Consider the following 24,224-nt stretch of genomic DNA (forward strand, 5'->3'; position numbering starts at 1 on the left):
ATGCTTAGCACATGCTTTCTTTAAGTCTTCCCAAATTCAGTTTCCAGTCTTTTTCATGATTCCATATCCATTCAGTTCACGCTGATAATTCCCTTATATTGCTTCTGTTTCCACTAGAGCCAGAAGTGGATTCTAGTCTTTTTGCTTATAACTATATGATTTTATGAAAGTACTTGAATTGTCCTACAAAGTAATTATAATTTTCTTGTTAATGTAAAGAGTTTGGATTAAATGATCTTAAAGCTATTTTTCACTTTTTAAGGTCCATGATCTTTTATATCCTCTCTGTATAAATGTACTTCCTACAGAGATCGGTAATAGTTGTGTCAGGAAAAATCATTTCATGGGGGTCACAGCCTCATTGCTTTGAACCCCTTATTTAGAAACTTGACTGTTATCAATATTATATACATGGAATTATTAATATTAATTATTTCTTTAGCCCTTTGTTTTATGGAGTACTTCTCTCAGGAAAGTCTTGTGAATCAGTTTATTATCATCCTCATCTTTTGATTAGGAAACTGAGTCTCAGGGAGCTTAAGTGACTTGTCCATTGTTACATGGCCTATAGGTGTCTGAGCAGAGACTTAAAACTTTATCTTCTGACTCTCAGATCAATTGACTTCCTCAGTGGGTTGATACATATCCTTCTCTCCCCACTTACCCCCCTTTTGCCAGCCTGCTGGCTTGGGTATGTAATAATGACCATAAAAGGTCAAAAAATAAAATTTTAACCAACCATCAGTCCCCAGATATGAATATTAGGAAAATTATAACAATCTGAGTTCTTTATTGGGCATTTTCTAATATTATACTTTCTCTAGAAGCCTACCCCTCAACTCTTCAATCATAGGCTGGACAGAGCCACTTAGTTCAGCAGTAGGGGAACTTTAACATTTCATTTTCTGTGTAATTTTTCTTTCTCACACACAGAAGTAAATAGAATAATCTTCCTTACTTGTAGGTTAAAGCAAAAAAATAGTTACGTGCTCATAATGCAGTAATAAGTATATTTTAGTTGAAAAATTGCTTTACTTAGTAATTGTTAATAAACATCCTAGGCAAAAACTATTCACTTGAGTAATCAGTCATTTAATAAAAATTTGAATTACTAGACACTAAACCTTAATTCTAAGTATCACATACTTTTCAACTTTCATCGAAAGCAAAAGCAAAACAGTTTTTGCTTTTTTACTTTTGAATATCATTTCAAGGCTATTAAGCTTTTGGTATATGAAAATCCATAAAACTCTCTTGCCTTTTGAAATGAATACAATACTTTGTTTTAATGTATTTATTTCCCCAAAACTGCTTTGTATTTTTTGGCCTATTGTGGCCCAAAAGTAAGGGCATGAATATTATGAGTGTAATTTTTAATCTTTCCATAGCCCACCTCCCAACCCTTTCCTGCTCCTGGTTGCATTCTATATTTGTCTACTCTGCTGCTCTTTTCCATTTTCATGAGTGATCTTGTGTCTTGAGAACATAGAGATCATACCTGAAGAGCGAGAGGGGGTAGAAAGTAGAGTTGGAGCGGTGTGATTTATCTTTGTACATAAAAAATATAAATGCAGTGAGAGTTAGGGGGAATTGTAGATCTGAGCATATGGGGGGATATTTTACTTAAAAATATAACTGTGGGGCAGCTAGGTGGCACAGTAGATAAAGCACCAGCCCTGGATTCAGGAGATCCTGAGTTCAAATCTGGCCTCAGACACTTGACACTTACTAGCTGTGTGACCCTGGGCAAGTCACTTAACCCTCATTGTCCCACAAAAACAAAAATGTAACTGTTATGATTATACATGACTGACTATTAGTAAACAAAACAGATACTTTTCCTGCTGACATAGTACAACGAAGAGAGTGTTGGCCTAGAGTCAGAACCTGGTATCAACTCCTACCTTTGATGTGGGTCAATACCTTTGTGATTCTGGGCAAATCATATACCCTCCCCAGCCTCTTATTTTTCTTGTGTAAAATGATGGGGTTGAACTAGCTGGCTCCCCTTTTGGCTCTAAGTTCATGTTCCTATTATCTAGTAGGATAAAATTTGAGCTTTTTAATGATGTATTCTGATTCAAAAAACATGTCAATTAAATTATTAATTGGTAACACTATTTTTGTTGCAGATCCAAGACCAAACTCACCAGTACGCCATCAAGGAAGGAGTGATGAACTTGAGCGTGATGAAAGAAGAGAGGAACGGAGAATAGACAGAACTGATGACAGAAGAGATGAGAGAGCTAGAGAAAGGGAGAGAGAACGAGAAAGGGAGAGGGAGAGAGAGAGGGAAAGGGAACGCGACAGGGAGAGGGAAAAAGAGAGAGAATTAGAACGAGATCGTGCCAGAGAGAGGGAGAGAGAGAGGGAAAGGGAAAAAGACAGAGAACGTGATCGAGAGAGAGATCGAGAACATGATCGAGAGAGAGAACGAGAGAGAGAAAGAGAGAGGGAAAAAGAAAGGGAACGGGAGAGAGAAGAACGGGAGAGAGAGAGGGAACGTGAAAGAGAGAGAGAGCGAGAACGAGAACGAGGGAGAGAAAGAGATAAGGAACGTGATCGTCAGAGGGATTGGGAAGACAAAGGAAGAGAAGATCGAAGGGAAAAAAGAGAAGATGTTCGAGAAGACAGGAATCCAAGAGATGTTCATGATGAGAGAAAATCAAAGTAAGAGTGATTATGAATCATCTTAATAGTGCATTAGAGTCCAGATGTAAGAAGCTGTTTAACTTTAATCATACCCATCATCTTATTCCTTACAGAACAAGTCCTCACAGAACCTTGAAAATGCATCGGTAACATTTTTAGAATTTTTATTCAAGTGTGAGCGTTACCTACCTTTGGTTTAAGTTTGCTATTATCTCTTTATATTGTAATTTTCTAATTTTCTCTTCCACATTTGTCCCTTCCTGGGACAAATTTTATATTTTAATAAAAGTTCTGTATTTAATGTACTTAGAATTTTTCAGAGGAAAGACACAAATATTTTTTTTCTTGCATGTTCCCTGGGACCAGAGGAAATAATTCAGCATTCTGATTTAAAAGACCTTTTTGAATATCTGAACTATTGTGTTTGAAGGGGAACCTTAAATATCATCCTCTTGGTCTGTAATGTGTTTTCTAGTGAGGGTTAACCTGAAGGTGATAATTTTAACAAAATTGTTCTTATGTTCATAAATTTGGAGCTGAAAGGGGCTTTACACACCATTTAATTCTAGTTCCTTCATTTTGACAATGTGAGAATTGAGGCTGAGAGAAGTGACTTATCCAGTGTCACAAAGGTAAAGCTAGACTTTAAAAATGCTCCTCCATCTTCAAATTCAGTGCTCTTTTCCTATACACTACATTGCTAATAGAGCCTACCATAGCATATTTGAGACACTAGTATAGAGTTCTTTTCAGAATTTCTGAGGTTAAAATAGACATAATCTCTTAGTATATGTACCCTTTGGGGCATCTAAATATTTAACCTATTTGTAAAGATCTTCAGCATAAGTTACATAGATTGATATACTAAATAAATAAAAAGTGGTAGAAAATAAAAGATTTGAATGGAAATAGAAGTACCAGAATAATTTAGGTTCCCATCAAATCTTATTCACAACTGACTAAAATTCAACCTAGAAAAAATGCTCTCTTGCTATGCACATATACTATAATCAAGAAAACCAATAATTCCTAAGTTTGTTATTAAATAGGTATCCCCTCCTTTGAATAAATGCTCAAATATTGAGTATAATAAACACTTTATCTCAATGATTTGGTTATTTGATTATTCCCTCCCATATGTGGTTCAGAGAGCAATACATCCTTGTCTTCTCACCATGTGATTCTTGTCAATATCCTCCCATAATTCACCAACAGGGTGCTTCCAACATGATGGAGGCATTCCTTCCTTTCTTATGATGTTGTGATGGTACCAGTGGAACACTCTGGCTACACCCATCTGTTATCTCTCATTGTTATCATGTGAATAATTCATCTCTTTATACTTGAGAGTTCCTTGGTGAGATCTTTTACTTCTTCAGTGATTATGTGATGCAGGCTGGGTGGCTGCAACCCACCAGTTGCCTCTCCATTGCCCTCTGTGTGACATACATTTAAAAAAATTTTTAGAGCCATTTGTATTCCATGTATTACTGCAATACATCAACACTGATAGAATGTTAGTATAAAAAGGTAATTCTTTGCTCTCATGTGAAGCTTGGCATCAATAAAGGAACTTTTTGGTATTCTTAAGGCAGTCCAATCTGCTCTCATCCTCCTTTTCAACTCTGCCTCCAACTTGTTATCCACCCATATCAATAGTTTGTCCCACATCCTGTTCCAGATTCCAAATATACATTGTGTTGGACAAGCTCTATAGGTTGTCCCTCCAGGGCCTGGTATATTGACTAAAAGCATTCTTCATCCACCTGGTCTTTCCTATATGGATGAATGGGCCAAACTCCTTTGAGTAATTACAGCTGTCCTCCAGGACGTTTCTATGTATTGTCTTGGACTGATATAATCATCAGTGTTATTAGTAAATAAGAGCATATGGAGGACCTGTATTCTGTGATGGATCTCTTTCTCTGATTTTCTTTGCTTTATGAGTGGACACTGCTCATAATAGTTTGTTGTCCTTTTTGAGAAGATTTTATAAACAAGTTTATATTCTAACCTGTTATTGCTTTTGGAAACCATTTTTCTTTATTTGGCAAAGAAGACAGGTTTTTGCTAAGGCTCTTTCTATATTCTCTTTGTTTTGGTAATTTCCTTTAGTTAAACTTCAGGTTATAAAATTACCATAGTGCATATCAGTGTCCTCATTTAAATTACTTGTTTAGATAGTAAGGATCATATTGTTTCACTTACATACTTCATCTTTTTCCTTAAACTAATTCTGATCTCTGACAATTTCATGGTCTGACTGAGGCATAACTCCACATTAATAATGTACTCCTGTTCGTTATAGAATAATGTATTTTTTGTTTCCTGTTATTTGGTACATGCCATGTGTAGTGCCTATTTTTATTTATTGATTTTTAAAAATTGAATTATCTTCAACATTTCATTGTATTATTTCTGTTTAAATGACTATGAGTAAAGAAAAAATGATCTTGAAGTGTTTTGCTAAGGAGCTAATATTTCATTAAAATTATGGATTAATTTTGGGGATTTTATGTTTTGGGCAGACGTTTTGTAACAAGACTGTACTCCTAGTTCTCACAACTGTTAAAGTATAGAGCTTCTTTTTCCTTTCATCTGGTTTTGCTCAATTGAAGTTACTCTCAATTTAGGAAGCGCCATAGAACTGAAAGCAGCCCTAGTCCTCGACAGTCACCAAAACGCCGACGTGAACATTCTCCTGATAGTGACACCTACAATAGTGGAGATGATAAAAGTAAGCATAACTTAATTAACTTTATTACGGTATTTGGGCTCACTTATTGCTGTAAACCTTCTGACAGTAAGAGCTGTTGACTTAATATGAGATCATTTTCCTCATCTCAGTTACTAAATACCTTCATTTAGGTACACACTTGCTTTAGAGTAATAATATTTGTGATTAAACACCTGTCTTAACATTGGTGGCCAAGCTGCATGTCCATTTAAAAAAAAAAAAATAATACATATGTTAAATGTTTTCAATCTTTAAACCTTGAAAACTTGGCAGGAGATAGAATTTGATTGTTGCCATTTGTTTATTCTTACTTTTCTCTTTTTGAATAGATGAAAAGCATAGACTATTGAGCCAGGTTGTACGACCTCAAGAATCTCGTTCACTTAGCCCTTCACACATGGCAGAAGATAGACAGAACCGATGGAAAGAGGAGGATCGAAAGCCAGAAAGAAAAGAGAGCTCTAGGCGTTATGAAGAGCAAGAGCTCAAAGAGAGAGTCTCTTCTGGAGACAAGCAAAGGGGGGAGCAGCCAGAAATAACAGAAAGTTCGAGAACACGTGTACAAGAAAGTGTTGGACACCACCAGCCTGATGAGCGAGATGGGTCTGATCGAGCACATGAGGAAAACAAGAAAAAGTCCAAAATACCAAAAAGGACCACTAAGAGAAAGAAGGAGGAAGATGTTGGAATGGAGAGATACAGCACTGAGTCAGCGACAGAGGAGGGTCAAGTATTTTCACCTAAGAAAGGACAGAAGAAGAAAAGTGTTGAAAAGAAACGTAAAAGATCGAAAGGGGATTCTGATATTTCTGATGATGAACTAGTTCAACATAGTAAGAAGAAAAAAGGCCCAAGAACACCCCCCACTACCACAAAAGAGGAGTTGGTTGAGGTGTCAAATGAGAAAAATGGAGCAACTGGAGAGGTTTCCCAGAAAAGAGAAGATACAACCTTTAGTGATTGGTCTGATGAAGATGTCCCTGACCGTGGAGATGTGATTATACCTGAGCGTTCAACTGAAGAATCTCATAGAAAGTGTCACAGAACCAGAGTGGAGAAAATAGAAGCACCTCATGTTACCATAGAAGATGCACCACATCGCAAACCAATTGATCAGAAACGGAGTAGCAGCTTGGGAAGCAATCGAAGCAATCGCAGTCATACTTCTAGCCGCCTGCGATCACCTTCCAATGATTCTGCTCATCGCAGTGGAGATGACCTGACTGGTCGAAAGAGAGTCCTACATAGCAGCTCCAGAGATAGAGAAAAGACAAAAAGCTTAGAAATCCCAGGAGAGAGAAAATCCAGGATTGATCAGTTGAAGCGTGGGGAACCCAGTCGCAGCACTTCTTCAGGTAATTAAGTGGAGTCCTTAGATTTTGGTTTCATGGGTTTAACAAAAAAACCAACTCAGTCTACCACTTATGTGTGTTTTTATTAGCCTTGGATGATAATGAAATTGTGCATATTTTAGACCATCAGCACTGAACAAAGAGTTGAAAACCTCTTAATGGCTTAATGACCATGACTTTTTAGTTAATAGGTAAAGGAACTACTGTGAGCTTCTTAATGTTAGGCAGTGGATCTGAAAGCAAAATATTTTGTCTACAAAAAAAAGCTAACATAAATTAAGGTCTTTTTGAAAATGATGCATATTAAATTTTTTGGCATTTACCTTTTTATCTTACATTACAGCATTACAGGTAGTCACACTCCTGCCGTCAGGTAATTTAAACTACTGTCAGGTAACTAAACAAAATTCTGCACAATTTAATAGTTAGCTTTTCAGATTATGGAAACAACTGATGTCTTCTATGTTCACATAACTTGAAAAGATACAAACTTATTAGACTAATAATAATCTCTTAATCTTGGAAATAAATTATAAAGGTTATAACTTCAAATAATTACTAACCTCTGTCCTACTTTTTCAATACTGAATACCACTGTCATTTTAATAGTATCTCCAATAATGCCAATCATTTTTAACTTGAAGTAGTATAACAGTAGTACTTAATCAATAAAGCTTGATAGAAGTTGGTTAAATTGTTGAGGACCTCACATTGGAGCTTAGAATTATATGGAATAGGGTGGAATAGAATTGGTATGGGAATGTTTATGTCCTTCTGTAGGAACTGGCTATAGTAGCAAAGGAGTTACCTTATCAGGTCTCATAATAATTTATGCAACTTTGTTTTCTTCCATCTACTTTGCTTCTCCATCCACTGAACGTACTACTCATGATATGGTCAGTAGAGCTGGACTGTCATGGCCCTAGTTTTAGATCCTAATCCTCTTAATGCAGCCTACTCTTGTATTTTTTGGCTATCATATCACAGTTTATTTATATTGTGCATAAAGTTCACCAGTTGATCACCCCTGGACCTTTTCCCCACTAACTTTTATCTAGCCATATTTCCTCCAGTGTTTTTTTTTTTGGGGGGGGGGGGCCACTAACTAGTGTGTTAGGTATCCTTCCCAGTTTTGTGTGTTCTGTAAATTTTATAACTCTGGCCTCTTTGACTTTGAGTCATTAATAAAGATGTTAAATAGCAGAGGACCAAGCAGAGATCCCTGGGGCATTCTACTAGAGACCTCTTTCTAAGTTGTCATCAAACAATAAATTACTATTCTTTGAGTCTGACCATTCAACTAATGTTAAATCCACCTGAATGTAGTATCATCTAGTCTCTACCTTTTCATCTTTTCCACAAGACTAGCATGAAGTAATTTGTCAAGTGCTTTGTTGAAATATAAGTAAACTATAGCAGAAACATTTCCCTTATCTACCAATATACTAACCCTGTTGTGAAAGGAACTTAGCGTAGTCTGGTATAGTCTATTGATGATGAAACCACACTGGCTCTCTGGGATCATAGTTTTTTCTTTTTTTTTCCCCCTCAATGTTTGGTGACCAAGCATTTTATTAGTACATTATAGAATTTTACCAGCAGAGACAGACTTACAGATTCTCTTCTCTTGCTATTTGTGAAATTAAGACACTTGTTTCTCAAATCCATGTGGCACTTTTTTCACTTTTTTTTTTTAGTGAGGCAATTGGGGTCAAGTGACTTGCCCAGGGTCACACAGCTAGTAAGTGTTAAGTGTCTGAGGCCGGATTTGAACTCAGGTACTCCTGACTCCAGGGCCAGTGCTCTATCCACTGCACCACCTAGCTGCCCCCACTTTTTTCACTTGTCATGATCTTTAAAAAAAAATCACTGAAAGTACTTTACTAGTTTTCGCATCTGATAGTTCTTTTGCTACCCAAGGATGAAAGATATAATTTATTTTCACTTGGTGATTTGAACTTGTTCAAGGACATCTAGTTAAATTGTTAATAACTTATCTTCGGTATCAACTTAATATTCGCTATTCCTTTCCAATGTAAAAATCAGTTTTTAGCAGAGAAAACAGAAATAAAACTGGAGCATCTTTATCTCATATTCATTACTTACCATTGTCCTGTCCACTTTTAGCTGAAGCCCTATCCTTGTTTGCAACTCCTCTTTTCCTCAATATAAATTTTAGAACTGTTATTATTTTCCTTATTGTTCCCTATGAGTCTCAGCTCATTTTCCGTTTTGGCACACTTGATACCATATTTAGAAAAGCATGCAAAACTCTTGTGTTCATTCTGTTACTGTACACAAAATCCATGCCGGTTACTGATATCCTTGTGTATCCACTTCAGTCTTTTTAGGTAATTTTCTCTTTTTTCCCCACATTTCTCTTTATGTCTTCAGAATTTTGTTCCTATCCCTCCTGACTGACTTCCCTTACTTAATTTTAGCTTGCAGGATTCTACTTATCCTCTCCCTTTGCTTTCTGATCTCCTGAAATGTAGGATTCATATTAGACTATGCTTGGCCTTTCTCTCTACCACTCTCATGAATTGTAAGATAGTCACTTCCCCCAAGGTCTTTTTTTTTTTTTTTAACTAACAACCATTTTATTCTTAATGAGAAATAATTTGGTTCAGTTCATTAAATATTTATTAAGCATCTACTGTATGCTAGATACCATGCTGAGAGGTGGAGATACAAATAGGAAAAAGAAATCTTTCCTTCAAGGAGCTTATAATCTAATGGGGGAAGACAGTTCACAAAAGAAAGCTGAAAAGGAGAAATCACCAGGGGTACACAGCACAGAGGCATGATGGTCCTTGGAGTCAAGCCCAAATAGTAGTGCTGTTGGAAAAATAGTTCCCTGGAAAGTTCTGAACCCTTTATAAGGGAAGACTTTGGGAGGAATTAAATGTTTTACCTGCCATCTCTCCAGAGGGGAGAGGCAGGTGAGGGAGTGAGAAGCTTTTGAGTGTCAGTAGCTGAGTTGGTCTGCATGGTGATGAGTTTTCAGGTGATCAGCTTTTCAGGGGGCAGGAGAAATGATTCCCTGTTGGAAATTAGAACCAGATCCAAAATGTTACTATTGACAGCTTCACTTGCATTCCTGTGAATATCTCAGTATTTCTTCTCAACTCCTCATCCTCATAGTCAATTTCCATTGCTAAGCTATTGTCAAATTGTATTATTTTTACCTTCACAATATTTCTCATACATCCCCTTTTCTTTACTTACATAGCTTACCATCCTCGTACAGGACCTCTATCACCTCTTGCTCGCACTATTGCTCTAGCCTTCTGGTTGGTCCCCCACCTCAAGGCACTTCCCATTCTTATCTATCAGTTGGTTGCCAAAAAGGGATTTTCTTTCTGTTTGGTTGGGTTTTTTTGAGGAGCAATGAGGATTAAGTGACTTGCTGAGGGTCACACAGCTAGTAAGTGACAAGTGTATGAGGCCAGATTTGAACTCAGGTCCTCCGGAATCCAGGGCTGGTGCTTTAACCACTGTGCCACCTAGCTGCCCCCCAAAGTGATTTTCTTAAAGCTCAGATGTGCCAGTGTCACTTCCTTCTAACTCAGTAAATTTCAGTGACTCCCATTTATCTCCAGGATCAAATATAAAATCCTTGTTTTGGCACTTGAAGCCCTTCATAACCAGGCTCCTTCCTACCTGTCCAGTCTTCTTAGACTTTATTGTCTTCAGTTCACTTTATAATCCAGCTAAACTGGTCTGTTTGCATCATTCTACTTCTAAAAACTTAATAAGTGCTCATTGACTATTCTTCCTCCATTTTAGCTATTCTCTATGATATCTAGTAATGAAAAAAAGTTTTCTTTTTCCTGCCTTCTTCCTTTTTATTTTAAAACCCCTTTGATTTTATTTGCACATTTGTTCTTCTTTTTTTTTTTTTTTTTTTTTTTGGTGAGGCAATTGGGGTTAAGTGACTTGCCTAGGTACACAGCTAGTTAAGTGTCTGAGGTCGGATTTAAACTCAGGTCCTCCTGAATCCAGGGCCGGTACTCTATGCACTGCACCAACTAGCTGCCCCATTACATTTTTTTTTAAAGTGAGGCAGTTGGGGTTAAGTGACTTTCCCAGGGTCACACAGCTAGTGTTAAGTGTCTGAGGCCAGATTTGAACTCAGGTCCTCCTGACTTCAAGGCTGGTGCTCTGTCCACTGTGCCACCTCGCTGCCCCTGCACATTTGTTCTTAAGCAGTTCATTTGTTAAATGCACCTTCCTACTCTCCTATCAAGAACCTATGATTTCTTTGTTTTAATCTATGGTACAGAGATCCAGTCCTATACTAAAGACATCTTAACTAGCCTTTCTTTTCTGAAGCCCCTGTCTTTTGATCAGGAAGAAGGATTAAAAAAACAAAAACACCTCATTGTGCCAATAAAGCCTTTAATTTTTTGCTCAAAATTTCATGAACTTTAGCACCGCTTTCTACATTTTTTTCCTGCAAATATCATTTGTATCCAAATCAGTCATCAGAAGTCAATGCTAGTCACCAAGCTGGACAAGTCTTGAGAGGTTCTAGGTCACGTCTTAGATACATGCCTAAGGAAGATAACAGACCTCTTTTCAGAGTTACCAGGTTGAAAAGTAGCTACCTCAGGATCCCTTTCGCAATGACTCTCTACTTTCAAAGTTATCAGGGAGAACTAAATGCTCCTTTAAAAAAAAAAATGGAAGAAGGGGCCTGAAGAGACAGAGGGGACTCCCTCATCACAGAGTTCGTAGCTATCACCACTCATCCCTTCCTCCTCTGAGCCTTACTGAACAGTTGCTTCCCTGGTAGCTCACATCACAATTCTTAGGGTAGTTGTTTTATCACATTGAACTCCTTTGTCTTCAGGAGGGAGCCTCATCTTTGCTTCTTTAGTTTGAGTGTTTAGTTGTCCTACTACTTCTTCTTTTTCTACATCATATTTTACCTTGAACTTCCTACCACAAGTCCGGATTCCTCTCAGCCTCTTCAGGTTCCTTTTTCTTTTGTGTTCACATTGAAGTCTTTCTTCCATTTTTTTACAGAAACACTAATTCTTCCTGATACCTTTGAAAGCTTCCTAAATCTCCTTTGTTTCCCTAGGAGACAAGTTTGTACTTTGGCTGTTGATGGCCATCCTTTGTTTCAGAAATACAAACAGTTCAGGATGCTAAATGATTCTGCCTGCTCTCTATACTTGATGAAAATGAGATCATCGACCTTGAGGTTCTTGGCTAGCAGTTCCCCCTTGAAAATTGCTTTGTTGAACTTTATAGAGATCTTCCTTTATACACTAGTCACATTTTTATCTTGCCAATTTAGTGGAACATGAAATGCCTGCTAGATATGGGGCTCCCCCTCCCCCCCTTTCCCTCTCCAATATCAATTCCTTGCTCTCAAGGAGTTTATATTCCATTAGGGAGAAACAGCACATATGCAGATAATATTTTGTGTCTGCTTTATATTTAATTTATTTCTGGAGAGATCAGAAGAGATTGTTTTTAAGCCAGGCATTAAAAAGAACTGGATATTCTAAGAAGTGGAGGTGAGGAAACACATGGGAAAAATCATGGAGGCAGGAAATGAAATGACACATATGGGGAATAGCATGTAGGTGGGCCACTTTGCCTGGAATGTATAGTGTAGAGTGTCTAGGTATGTTTTTTTTTTTAATTTTGTGGGGCAGTGGGGGTTAAGTGACTTTCCCAAGGTCACACAGCTAGTAAGTGTCAAGTGTCTGAGGCCGGATTTGAACTCAGGTACTCCTGACTCCAGGGCCGGTGCTCCATCCACTGTGCCATCTAGCTGCCCCGAGTGTCTAGGTATGTTGAAATCAGATTGTGATTTGCTTTAAATGTCAAGTAGGAGTTCATAGTTAATCCTTGAGGCAATAGGGAATGTCTGGAGCCTTTTTGAGTAGGGGAGTGACATAGCCAGACCTGTGCCTTTAGAAATAACATTTTAACAACACTGTTGAGGACAGATTAGAGAGGAGACTAGAAGCATGGAGGACACTAATTGTAGCTTTTGTAGTAATCCCATCAAGAGATGATGAGGGTCTGAATAGGGTGGCTGTGACATCAGGTGAAGAGAAGGGGGTGAATGTAAGTCGTGAGGTAGAATTGACAAGACTTGGCAGTGATTGGCTCTGGGAGGGTGAAAGTGAACAGCCAGGATGGATAGTAGTCCTTTTGAGAGAACTAGGGGATTTAGAAGAGGCAGATATTGAGGGGAAAGATAATTAATGACTTTCATTTTGGATGTGCTTGAGTTTGAAATGCCTATGTGATACCCAAGGGAAAATGTCCAGCTGACAGTTGATGATGTTCGTTTCGAGCATAGGGGAGAGTTGAGGACTGGATTTGTAGATTTTTAGTAGTTTAACAGTCACACCCAACTTCCTTTTCCTTTTCAATTTACCAAACTTTTACCTTCTCTTAATTTATCTTGCCAACTTCTCTTTCCTTCTCCTATATCCTCTTCCTTCTCAGTCCCTTTCCTCTTTTTTCCTGTTTTCCTTATCTTCAAACTCCTGTTCTTTTCTCTGAACCCTCCTCCTTCCTTTTCCTCAAACTCTTCTCTTCCTCAGACTTTCCTTTTCCTTTTCTCCCTTTTTGAACCACTGCTACCACCCCATCCTCTTGTTTTCTTCCTGTAGAGATGGTCCTTTGATCGTCATCTTCTTTCTTCAGTCACTATGTTCTTCTTTTGCTCAAGCCCCTCCCCACTTTCTCTGACTCCTTATTCTTCTCGAGTCTTCCTCATTCTTCTTGTCTGCTTTCTCTTTCTCAAAGTCACTCTTTAGCCTTCTTCATAATTCTGAAGTGCTCCCTTCTCTTATTTGTCTTAGAGAAAAGAGTCTTATAATCCTCCAAGAACCTTCAGTAAAAAAACAAAAACAAAAAACCCAAACCCAACTATTCTTGTTGCCTCATGTGGATAGAATTTTCTGAAGGGACAAAGTTTGGGGGAAAAGTCATTCCTTGGACTTACAGAAACTTCTGCCTGACAAAGGCATGTTCTTAAAGAAATAACATTTGTAAATATGGTGGTATTTTGTTAACCTGTTGATCATGAGTAGAGAATGTGTGAACATCATACATTAGGGTAATTTTATTTTTCTTTAGAAGATTACTCTTTAATTCTTACAACAGAGGGGCATATAAAAAGGGAAGCCCTTTTAACCTGTTTCCTTTTGTGTTATAAGTTTAATGCATAACACAGATGTATTTATAATATTTATTTTAGATCGTCAAGATTCAAGAAGTCACAGTTCTAGAAGAAGTTCCCCTGAGTCAGATCGCCAGGTTCATTCAAGATCTGGGTCTTTTGATAGCCGAGAAAGGCTTCAGGAACGAGATCGACATGAACATGATAGAGAACGGGAAAGGGAGAGGAGAGAAACAAGGCAGAGAGAATGGGACCGAGATACTGATAAAGATTGGCCGAGAAACAGAGACCGACTCCGGGAACGAGAGAGAGAGCGAGACAAAAGGAGAGACTTGGACAGGGAAAGAGAGAGGCAAAATCCCGATCCTAGCGAAAGAGATAGAGACAGAACTCTTGATATTTCTTCACACATAGAGTCTTCAAAACGCAGTGAAACAAAACTGGATGAGCATGAGAAAGACTTTGAGGGAATTTGCAGAGACCCTATAGCTTTGGAGAAAGAAAGAATAGAAAAAGACCTGGGACCTTTGCATGGATTTGGTGATGTAAATGAAGCTGAGAAAACTGAGAGCTTAGAAGGTAAGCTCTATAATAGTCTGTAAACCACTCTTTCTTTACCTTTGAAAACAAAATACTTTTCTCCTAAAAGGTCTTCTTCATGCTAAAAAATTTTTTTTTTGTAGAAGAAGCAGACCTAAATTTTGTTTTACCACATATTTCCTTTCAAGGTAGATCAAAGAAGTTTAAAGGAGATAGATTGCTTAGAGTAAATCTTAATAGAGAATGTAAAGATTTTTCTCCCCATTTATTAACTTTTTCTTTAGATAGATTTCTTAGATATGACAAAATAAATCAGGTCAATGGGGATTTATTCATTGACTCCTACAGAAAAGAAGCTAGCTGTCCCAGACAATGTGAAGCAGATGTAAAGGGAGAGGTATATAACGTATTTAGTGCATTCAGAGCTTAGAGTCTAGTTAGGAGAGAGGCAAGGCATAGGTATATGAAAAATTAAATAGTCCAGAAAGTCCTTGAGATCTAGCACATAGATTCATAGTAAATGCTTCTTGACTAGAATAACAATGATAATATAAATATTATTACAAGGTAAAATGGGTATGGGTTTTTTTTTTTTGGGGGGGGTTGAGGGGTGGGGTCTCAATGGTATGATAGAATACTTATCAGTTTAGAAGACAGGAGAGATCACAATAACTAAGAGAGGTCTGGGAAAGCTTCAGGGAAGGAGAGGGAATTAGCATGTAGGTTGAATTTAGAAAATGGAGTAAAGGGGAAAGACAGTACTCATTTATCCAAGAAATTACTAAAAGCCCATCTTAGAGTTAAGGGAAGTGAGTTTTCCTCTTTTCTTTTAAGAGATTTTCATCTCTATCTTTGTAGTTCATGGGATTGTATACAAGATTTAAAGCTAGAAGGGACTTTCAAGGTCATCTAATACTACCATTTCATTTTACAAATAGGAAAACTGAGTTTCACAGATTTAATGGCTTTCTTAAGTTTACACAGACATTTCATAACAGATCTGGGGTTCCATAGACTTTCTAAATATTCATTTTTAAAGGCTGATAGGGATGTTTTTATTCTGTTATAGAAAACGTTGACATAGCATCTTGCCTTATAAATTAATTGTGGTGAATCATGTTTTGAAGTTTTAGGAACTCTTGGTTAACTTTTATATTCGTATTTTAGACTCGAGAAAACATATGTTAATCATAAGTGAAAAATATAAGAGTTACTTCTGGTGATCTCAGTCCTTGCATTCTTATTCTTTCATATGGTCTAAAATCTCTTGCTTAGACTCCTTAAATTGTCTTGTCAGTCTTTCACTTGAAAGAAGGCCTTATTTCCTTATTTCTTTTGCTGCAACTATCTCATTAATTTGGTTTATTTGGTGTGGTGGGTTGAGAGCTTTGGAAGAAGGGAGTTGATACATTAGGCTGATTTGTGGGTACATGATGATAGGTTCATAGAGTACTTATTAAGCATTTACTAATACCAGGCATTGTGCTAAGTGATTGGAATACAAATATAAGCAAAAATAAAGACAGTCCCTATCCTCAAGAAGCTTACATTCTAATGGAAGAAGACTATACATATAAAAGGGAGGTGAAAGACGGTAGAGGAGCAGAGATGGAAAGGTATGGAGAGTCAAGAATGAAAAGAAATAAATATGGCTATTCTGGCTACTCCTAAATAGGAGTTCAGGACTATTTAAAGCTTTTGTACTTATGAATTAATTTTTTTTTTATGCAGAAATACTCTATTAGCTGCAAAACTCTAGGCTGAGAATAGACCTCTCTTCTTGTTTAGGTAGGCATTGTAGGAGGTATAATCTTATTATTTTACTATTCCTCATAGTCTGAGCAATGTTGTTAATAATAGCTCTCTTGATTGGAGTTAGTTTTCACATTGTGGACTTATATATATATATATATATATATATATATATAGAGAGAGAGAGAGAGAGAGAGAGAGAGACAAATGATAAAACAATGAAGAATATTCTTTAGGTAAAAATATTCATTTGGGCAACTAGGTGGTGCAGTGGATAGAGTGCTGGGCCTGAAGTCAGGAAAACCTGAGTTCAAGTGTGGCCTCAGACATTTATTAGCAGTATCACCCTGGGCAAATCACTTAACCCTGTTTGCTTCAGTTTCTTCTTCTGTAAAATGAGCTGGAGAAAGAAATGGCAAGCTGCTCAGGTCTTTGCCAAGAAAACCTAAATGGGGCCATGAAGAGTTGGACATGATTGAAAAACTACTGAATAAAAAAAAAATTAGTTTAAATAGTCTTCTGAAAGTTTAAAACATTTTAAGTTTCTGTACTTTTCAAGGGCCAGGTGTTTTAAAAGAATTTAATTGATATAAAATCTAATTCAGAATAATATGGGATGGTGGGTGGTTATCCTGAAGCTAATAACAAGTTAGAATTACCCCCCAAATTTTTTAAGTTTTCAAAAAATTACTTTTACTTAAATAAACTTAAATTGTGAATAGAAAATACCAAGTGAGGTAAACTGATTAAGTTATAATTATAATAGGCTACATATGCTACATTTATGATAATTTATAATGTAGATACCTTCAGAAATACTTAATTTCATGATTCATCTGATAATATACTAAAAGTTCTCAAAGGGCAAATAGTTAAAATTTCTGGTACTTAAGTATCATGGCATACCAAACCTGGATTATCACAAGTTCAGGAATAGTGAAATTTTATTGTATATCTACTAAAGAATTCACCTATATGACTTTGGAAATTACAGTTTTTAAGCTCAATAAATTTTATGGGCGATTAGAAATATTAACTATACCCAGTAGTTTCGGTGTTATACAAATTCACATTAAATTTATGGACCATTTACCTTTGATTTCTAGAGTGTAACACTTAAGTTTGTACTGATATCTAAGAATGTATATGTTTGCTAAAAGACAAACTCAGCCTACTGTTAAAAATTGATAAATTGGATATGACAAGAAATGGAGCCTCCATTTGTGGTACTGATTTAAAGTTAAAAGAATTAAGGAAGATGTAGCCATCTTTCTCCTTAATGTATGTAAATCATCCTAGAGTTCTGATGAAATAAGTAAAATAGGCAATAAAAATTCAGTATTGAAAAAATTGGGGTAAGTTAAATATGGAGAAAATTAAAATTTTTCATCTGATTATAGTCCCATGTAAAATGTATAAGATGAATTTTCATAGATTGTTAAAAGCATTTTAGTTTGAATAATTATGGCAATGATACAAAAAAGCTTTTGTCTTTTGGAGTAGACATCTGGATTTAGTTTTTATCTTTACTAACTCACTCTGACACAATCCATAAACTCAATCCAAGGGCAAATCAATTTTTTTTCAATCGGCTGAGAATTCAAATCGGAATTGTGGCTGGAAAAATGAAAGAAGAGTCATATTTTCTCATCTTATGGCCTATTCTGATATGTTGGTAGGCTCAATTGATTCTGGAACCCATCAAATAACAATGCAAAAACTGAATCGTTTATGCCCTTGTTATTTCATGACTTGAATAGCTCTCATCTTACCTAGTTGTTTCAGTAGAATCTTCTGTCAGGCTCTTTGTTAGTAATTTGTCATCTTTATAATGAAATTCATTTGTCTTCTTAGCAGGAGATGATGAAGCCAAGTTAGATGATGCGCAGTCATTAGGATCTGGTGCTGGAGAAGGATATGAACCAATCAGTGATGATGAACTTGATGAAATTCTGGCAGGTGATGCTGACAAGAGGGAAGATCAACAAGATGATGAGAAGATGCCAGGTAAAATCCAACATAAAATTAGTATTCTCTCTCTCTCTCTCTCTCTCTCTCTCTCTCTCTCTCACACACACACACACACACACACACACACACACACACACACACACACACACACACACACACACACCACACATTGTGTGTTGAAATGGTGACTCTGCATTATGTAGGGTTTTTTTTTTAAGTATATAATAACTTCAGTACATTAACTTTTTTTATTTTTAGTTTTGGATTCCAATTTTTATCCCTCTTTCCCTCCCTCCCTTCACCCCTCCCTGTGACAGCAAACAATCAGATATGGATTATACATGAATGGCTATATAATAAAACATTACCATATTTGTCATTTTGTACAAGAAAACTTGATTAAAAGAAAAAATGCTTCAGTCTGTTCCATCAATATCAGTTCTTTCTTTGGAGGTGGATAGTATATTAACTTTCAAAGGTATCCTGCTTGTTTGATGCTTTCTGCTTGGTTCTTTTTGGAGGTTAGAGGATGTTACAGTGTGTTTCTTAATTGTATACATTGTTCTTATGGTTCTGCTTACTTCATTTTGTATCATTTCATACTACAGCTCTTCCCAGGTATCTCTGAAATCATCCCTTTTGTTATTTATTATAGTACAATAATATTCCATTATATTAATCTACCATCTTTGTGTTTCAATCACTAAGAATCAAAGTATATATTAATTTAGTTCAGAAGGTATCAGCAATATCTTCAAAGAACTAATTTTCGTTGATTTCACAGTTGTTGGTGGCTAAGCTGCAATCGTGGTTGTCTTTTTGCAAATACTTAATCATGAGCACTGCAACGTGGGATGACCAACTGTTCCATGAAATGATACTCCTTTCATTTGGACACACAATACAACCAATTTTGCCTCTCCAAAGATAACCTAAGCCATCCTTCCATTTAGCTGTATATTACTATCTGGTTCTGTTTATTATGACCTATGACTTAATTTTTCCAGTAGTATGTTCAGCTATTGAGAATTGGACAGGGATTTCACATTTTACAGTTCTAACAATGATGTTAATATTTATGTAGATGGTCTAAAAGCACCTTCTGCCCCTCCTCTTTGCCACTCTGCCATTGTCACAGTAGATGTGGAAAGGGAGAGGGGTCCATGGAAGTGTGGACCATTTTGTATTTACTTTTGTTTCATGGGTTTCCAAGTATTTCAACTACTCGTTGGTAACTTTGAAAGCAGACAGATTTTTGCTAAGGCCATTCTAACCTGTATTTATGGATGAACAATGTCACTAAAACAAAATTTAACAACTGAAGACCTATAAATATTTTAAATAACGAAATTATGGTCCATATTCTATAAAGCCAGCATCAACACCAACACATCCTATTGCTGTAAAAATGCAGTATTAGGTAAAGTTAGGATACTTTATATATACTGCAGTACTTCAAAAGAACAGCAGTTTAATCACTGTGGCCAAGACAATTCAAAATCCCTTTTAGACAATCTTCATGAATTGCTGTGGCCAAAGTAGTTAATCTTCTTGAGGGTGAGCTGGTGGTGAGTCTCTAAACTTGGCTGACCATCTGATGATAGCTACCTGCTCTGTTACATAGCCCACATTTGGAGACATGCCAGAGTTTGCATCTCATTGGCAAAAACTTTAAAGAATCGGGTCATCTCCATACCGCAATGGGGTCTTTGGAGTTGAAGTTTATGGAGAAGCATCATAGGAAAGCTTGTCTTACCCTTATACAGGGTTTGATTATAACGCACTGTTTTATTATAAAGTGTTAATGGGCAAGTATGATTCTTGTAATGTTTATATTATTTATATATCCAAATGGAGGTGACATAAAAAACATTTACTATAGCATAAATTTGACCTAAACTAACATTCTAGCCATAATATAAAATAGCAAAAAGGCATACTTACCCCTCTAACCTTGCCCAGTCTGATGTGCCTTATTTTGAAAACATCTGTATTCTTACTCGTGTTTGCAGATCCTTTGGATGTGATAGATGTGGACTGGTCTGGTCTTATGCCAAAACATCCTAAAGAACCACGAGAACCTGGAGCTGCCCTCTTAAAATTCACACCTGGAGCTGTGATGCTACGAGTTGGAATTTCTAAAAAATTGGCAGGTTCTGAACTGTTTTCTAAAGTTAAAGAAACCTGCCAGAGACTTCTAGAAAAGCCCAAAGGTAATAGGCCTGCTAGAGTGTCTTTGAATAGAATATAATCTTGTTTTTCATCGATGTAGCACTTTGTACTAGAGAAATTATTGTTTCAGCTGTTTTATTTTTATGGTCAATGTTATTTTGATTTTACAAATGAGTAAGCTAAAATGTAAAACTGCTAATACTTTGCACAATACCCTTGAGTGAAGCAGTTGCTTGTAGTATAGGCTAGAATAAAGTTAGGTAGGTGCAGTGTAATATGTGAATATGGTTTAGTTTCCTACATCTCAGAAAACAGGTGGTATCTTGCGGGGGGCCCCCCCCCCCCCCCCCCCCCCCCGGCCCATAGGGAACTATACTTAAGATAGAGAGCCTGAAGACAACTAGTTTGGGTTGGAATCTCTTGTCTGTAGATCTGCTTGGCTGGAACCTTCAACATTATTTAACATTGAACTTTATAGAATTTTAATTTTCCAAAGATAGTAAAATTGTGTATGCTTGGTATTTGTTATTTTCTTGGCACTACAAGACTAAATGTACTCTATTGTGTACACCATGGTTTAGTGGAATTGAGAATAAAATGAATCATTGATTATGTCATTTGAGAGATAGGAAGAACCTTGTAGGTCATATAGTCCAACCCCCTCATTTTATAGATGAGGAAAATGGAGGTGATTTACCTTTTAAGAGAAATTAAATGATTTACCCAAGTAGACACAGGTGGTATTGACAGAACTAGTTGTGACTAGGACCAGATTTTTCTGGTTTTTAGTCTAGTTTTCTTTTAACTATACGCTGCTTTTTGTAAAATACATTTTTACTAGAAAGCTACCTAAATTTAATGTTGTGGCTTTTTGTAGTGTAGCTAATACATTAAACCATTTAAAATTGTATTCTGTTGACCACCACCTTTTTATTGATGGTGCGGTTGTAGGGGAGAGCAAATAAGACTGGGGGGTTGGCATCTACTTTTATCAAGGCAAGGAAGTGAAAGATAAAAAGGAGGTAAAAGTCAGTTTGGTTCACTTGATAGTTGATAGTACTTCGAAGTTAGAAAATGTAATGAAGGAAGAGAATGAAAATGTAAACTAATAGGAAGTTTCAAAATTTTCTGTGGTTTGCCAACTCCTGAGCTATACCACACTGACTCTCCTGTACTATAGCTATACTTTTAACTAGGTACATTTTGATTTTTGTGGAATATTCTGTTTGTTAATTAGCAGAGTTTTATTTTATTTTTTGCTTTATTACTTTTTATTGGTAGATGCAGAAAACCTTTTTGAACATGAATTGGGAGCCCTAAACATGGCAGCATTGCTGCGTAAAGAAGAGAGAGCTGGCCTTCTCAGTAATCTTGGACCATGTTGTAAAGCATTATGCTTTAGGCGGGATTCAGCAATTCGGAAACAGCTAGTGAAAAATGAAAAGGTACTGTCATTGCCTTGGATTACATTTAAAGTGTATTGACTGATATGAATGGCATGTTTTCATTTAGTTGTTTCAGGTAGGATTGTGTTTGCATTATGTAGAGGATTTAAAAAACCTGTTTTCCTACCATTCACACATTCTCAATGCAGGATTTTCTTAAGGATTAGGATAGTTGGTATTTGTTTCCAAAAGTGCTAAACATAACAAGTTAAACATACCTTCTATGGCGTTTAAAATTATATGTGGTCACCTTATTTCTGTCCCAAGTTTGGAGAAAATTAGCTGGGGTTTCTAATATATTGCTACTTATCAATGAGAAGCTTTAGCACCAGTTTTAGGGCATTAAGCATTTATTAAAGTATGTTAGATATTAGTAAAGAGATAGCACATGGCTCAGAGAGTTAGGAGAGCCTGGCTAGGATGCAGGAAGAGAGAGAAGAAGGCGCCACCTACGAGTCTCAGGCCAAAAAGAGGAAGTCCCTCTGCCTCTGTGAGCGGAAGCTTCCTGTGGTCCGGACAAGAAGCGGTCCCTACACACTGCTCCAAGCTAATTGGCCAGTGTCACCCAAATCCATTGTTTCAATGGACTTGAGGGTGGTCTGTGAGCAGAACACATGGAGGTCAGAGCTCAGAGAACACACCCTCTGAGGGCCAGGCCCTCGGGTAGGCATGGTTTCAACCAAGTCAACTCCAAATGAGTTAATCAGCAAAGTCAGTCTAATCAGTCTCAATATTATCCTCTCAGGGGCCTCTGGGCATCTCAAAACCCATTATTTTCTCACACTTCCTTTCCCTTCCATGATGATGAATTATGATTATAGTGGATGTTTTTCTTTATTCCTTATCCATGTTAATGGTCAATTCTTATAAAATAATCAAGAGGAATGCCCACTTGTATGATATGTTTGTGGAAAAACTTTTGGGCAACTAGTTGTGGCAGAATTCTTTTTACTTGTACTGCGACTAATGGGAAAAAGATGTTGCTGTCTTCTAGGCAGGCTCTTTAAAGAGTCAATGAAATTCACTAGTGTAGCTGAATGGAGGTGTAGACTGGGTGACTTATTTGTAATTGGTTGTATGACTGCCCAAAGAGTGATGGTCAGTGTTGGATCAAATTAGTAGAAGAAAGTGGTTGGCTACGAGGGCCTACCCTGTGCAAGCATTTTTTTTTCCTCAGTAAATACTCTTTTATTTAAAGTTTTGAGTTCCAAATTTTCCCCCTCTTTCCTTCCTTCTCCTTTCCTCCCTCCCTGAGGTGGTGAGCAATCAGATATAGGTTATACATGTGGAATTATGTAAAACATTGCCATATTAGTCATTTTGTATATTTGAATAAAAAAAAAATGAAAGAAAGTGAAAAATAGCATGTTTCAGTCTGTGTTCAGTCAATATCAGTTATTTCTTTGGAGATAGACAGTATGCTTCATCATTAGTCCTTTGGGATTGTCTTAAATCATTGTATTGCTGAGAATAGTTAAGTCATTCACAGTTCTTCATCAAACAATATTGCTGTCACTGTGCACAACATTCTCCTGGTTCTGCTCATTTCACTATGCATCAGCTCATACAAGTCCAGGCCTTTCTGAAATCATCCTGTGCACAAGCATTTTTATCAGTGACTTGAATGAAGACATAGTTGACAAATTTGTGGATTTCACAGAATTGAAGAGGGTTAATTAATATATAAAAGAATAAAATTAAATTTCAAGGACATTCTGGGTGGGATGAAATTAAATTGAAAATATTTACAAGACTCATGGGCCCAAGCTATCATGTTACTATTTTATTGGGATATATGTAAGGTCCTACATGTGATGCCAGATTAGTTGTGTAAGACAAGATTCAGGATATCCTGGTTTAATAGCAATGAATATATAACAAGATCTGGAGCTTTTAGTTTACTTCAGGCTCAGTAAAAGTCAGCTCATTGGTATGGCTGCCCAACAAAGCCAGCATGATCTGTGGTCATAGGAGCTATGGATTGAGTCCAGAACAAGGAGCATAAAAAGACCATTGTCCTGCACTGATCTGGGCAAAACTACAATGGGACATGTCGGGGTGATCAGTGGAAGGTTGAGAAGCCAGGCATGTGAGCAATAGTTGAAGGGACTGGAAGGGGCTAGCTTGGAGAGGAGGACATGCAATTACTGTGCTCAGGCATTTAAAAGAATTTCGTATAACAAAGGTTGGATTTTACCTTTGTTTGGCTCAGTAAAAAGAACTAGCACCAGTTGGGGTTATAAGAATTTTACCACAGCTCTTCATTGATGAAAGGGGCTTCCTTGTCAGGTGGTGGGCCTATCACTCAAAGTGTTTAAACAGAAACTTGATTTCAACCTGGCCAAGATATTGAGGAGGCATTTCCTGCATTGGTGGGATTTGAAGCTGGGCAGGATGAGCTCTAAAGTATCAACCATTAAGATTTGCGAAAATAATTCTCTATATAG

The 24,224-nt window shown here is 36.9% G+C and overlaps 1 protein-coding gene across 7 annotated transcripts in view; it reads left to right on the top strand.

Moving 5' to 3' along the window:
* The window catches only part of ZC3H13 (zinc finger CCCH-type containing 13), an 81,136-nt gene that overhangs the window by 56,030 nt on the left and 882 nt on the right, over window positions 1–24,224 (top strand). For 2 of the 7 annotated variants that reach the window (XM_043993038.1, XM_043993037.1), the window contains exons 12-19: window positions 2,133–2,670; window positions 5,286–5,389; window positions 5,719–6,744; window positions 7,085–7,114; window positions 13,976–14,476; window positions 18,044–18,196; window positions 20,173–20,373; window positions 21,614–21,777. In XM_043993038.1, coding sequence (XP_043848973.1) covers window positions 2,133–2,670; window positions 5,286–5,389; window positions 5,719–6,744; window positions 7,085–7,114; window positions 13,976–14,476; window positions 18,044–18,196; window positions 20,173–20,373; window positions 21,614–21,777 — 2,717 coding nt within the window. The remainder of the gene's footprint in view (window positions 1–2,132; window positions 2,671–5,285; window positions 5,390–5,718; window positions 6,745–7,084; window positions 7,115–13,975; window positions 14,477–18,043; window positions 18,197–20,172; window positions 20,374–21,613; window positions 21,778–24,224) is intronic. The other 5 variants (XM_043993039.1, XM_043993040.1, XM_043993041.1 and 2 more) reach the window with 5 other exon arrangements.

The sequence above is a fragment of the Dromiciops gliroides genome, chromosome 3, assembly GCF_019393635.1.
Source record: "Dromiciops gliroides isolate mDroGli1 chromosome 3, mDroGli1.pri, whole genome shotgun sequence".
Lineage (NCBI taxonomy): Eukaryota > Metazoa > Chordata > Mammalia > Microbiotheria > Microbiotheriidae > Dromiciops > Dromiciops gliroides.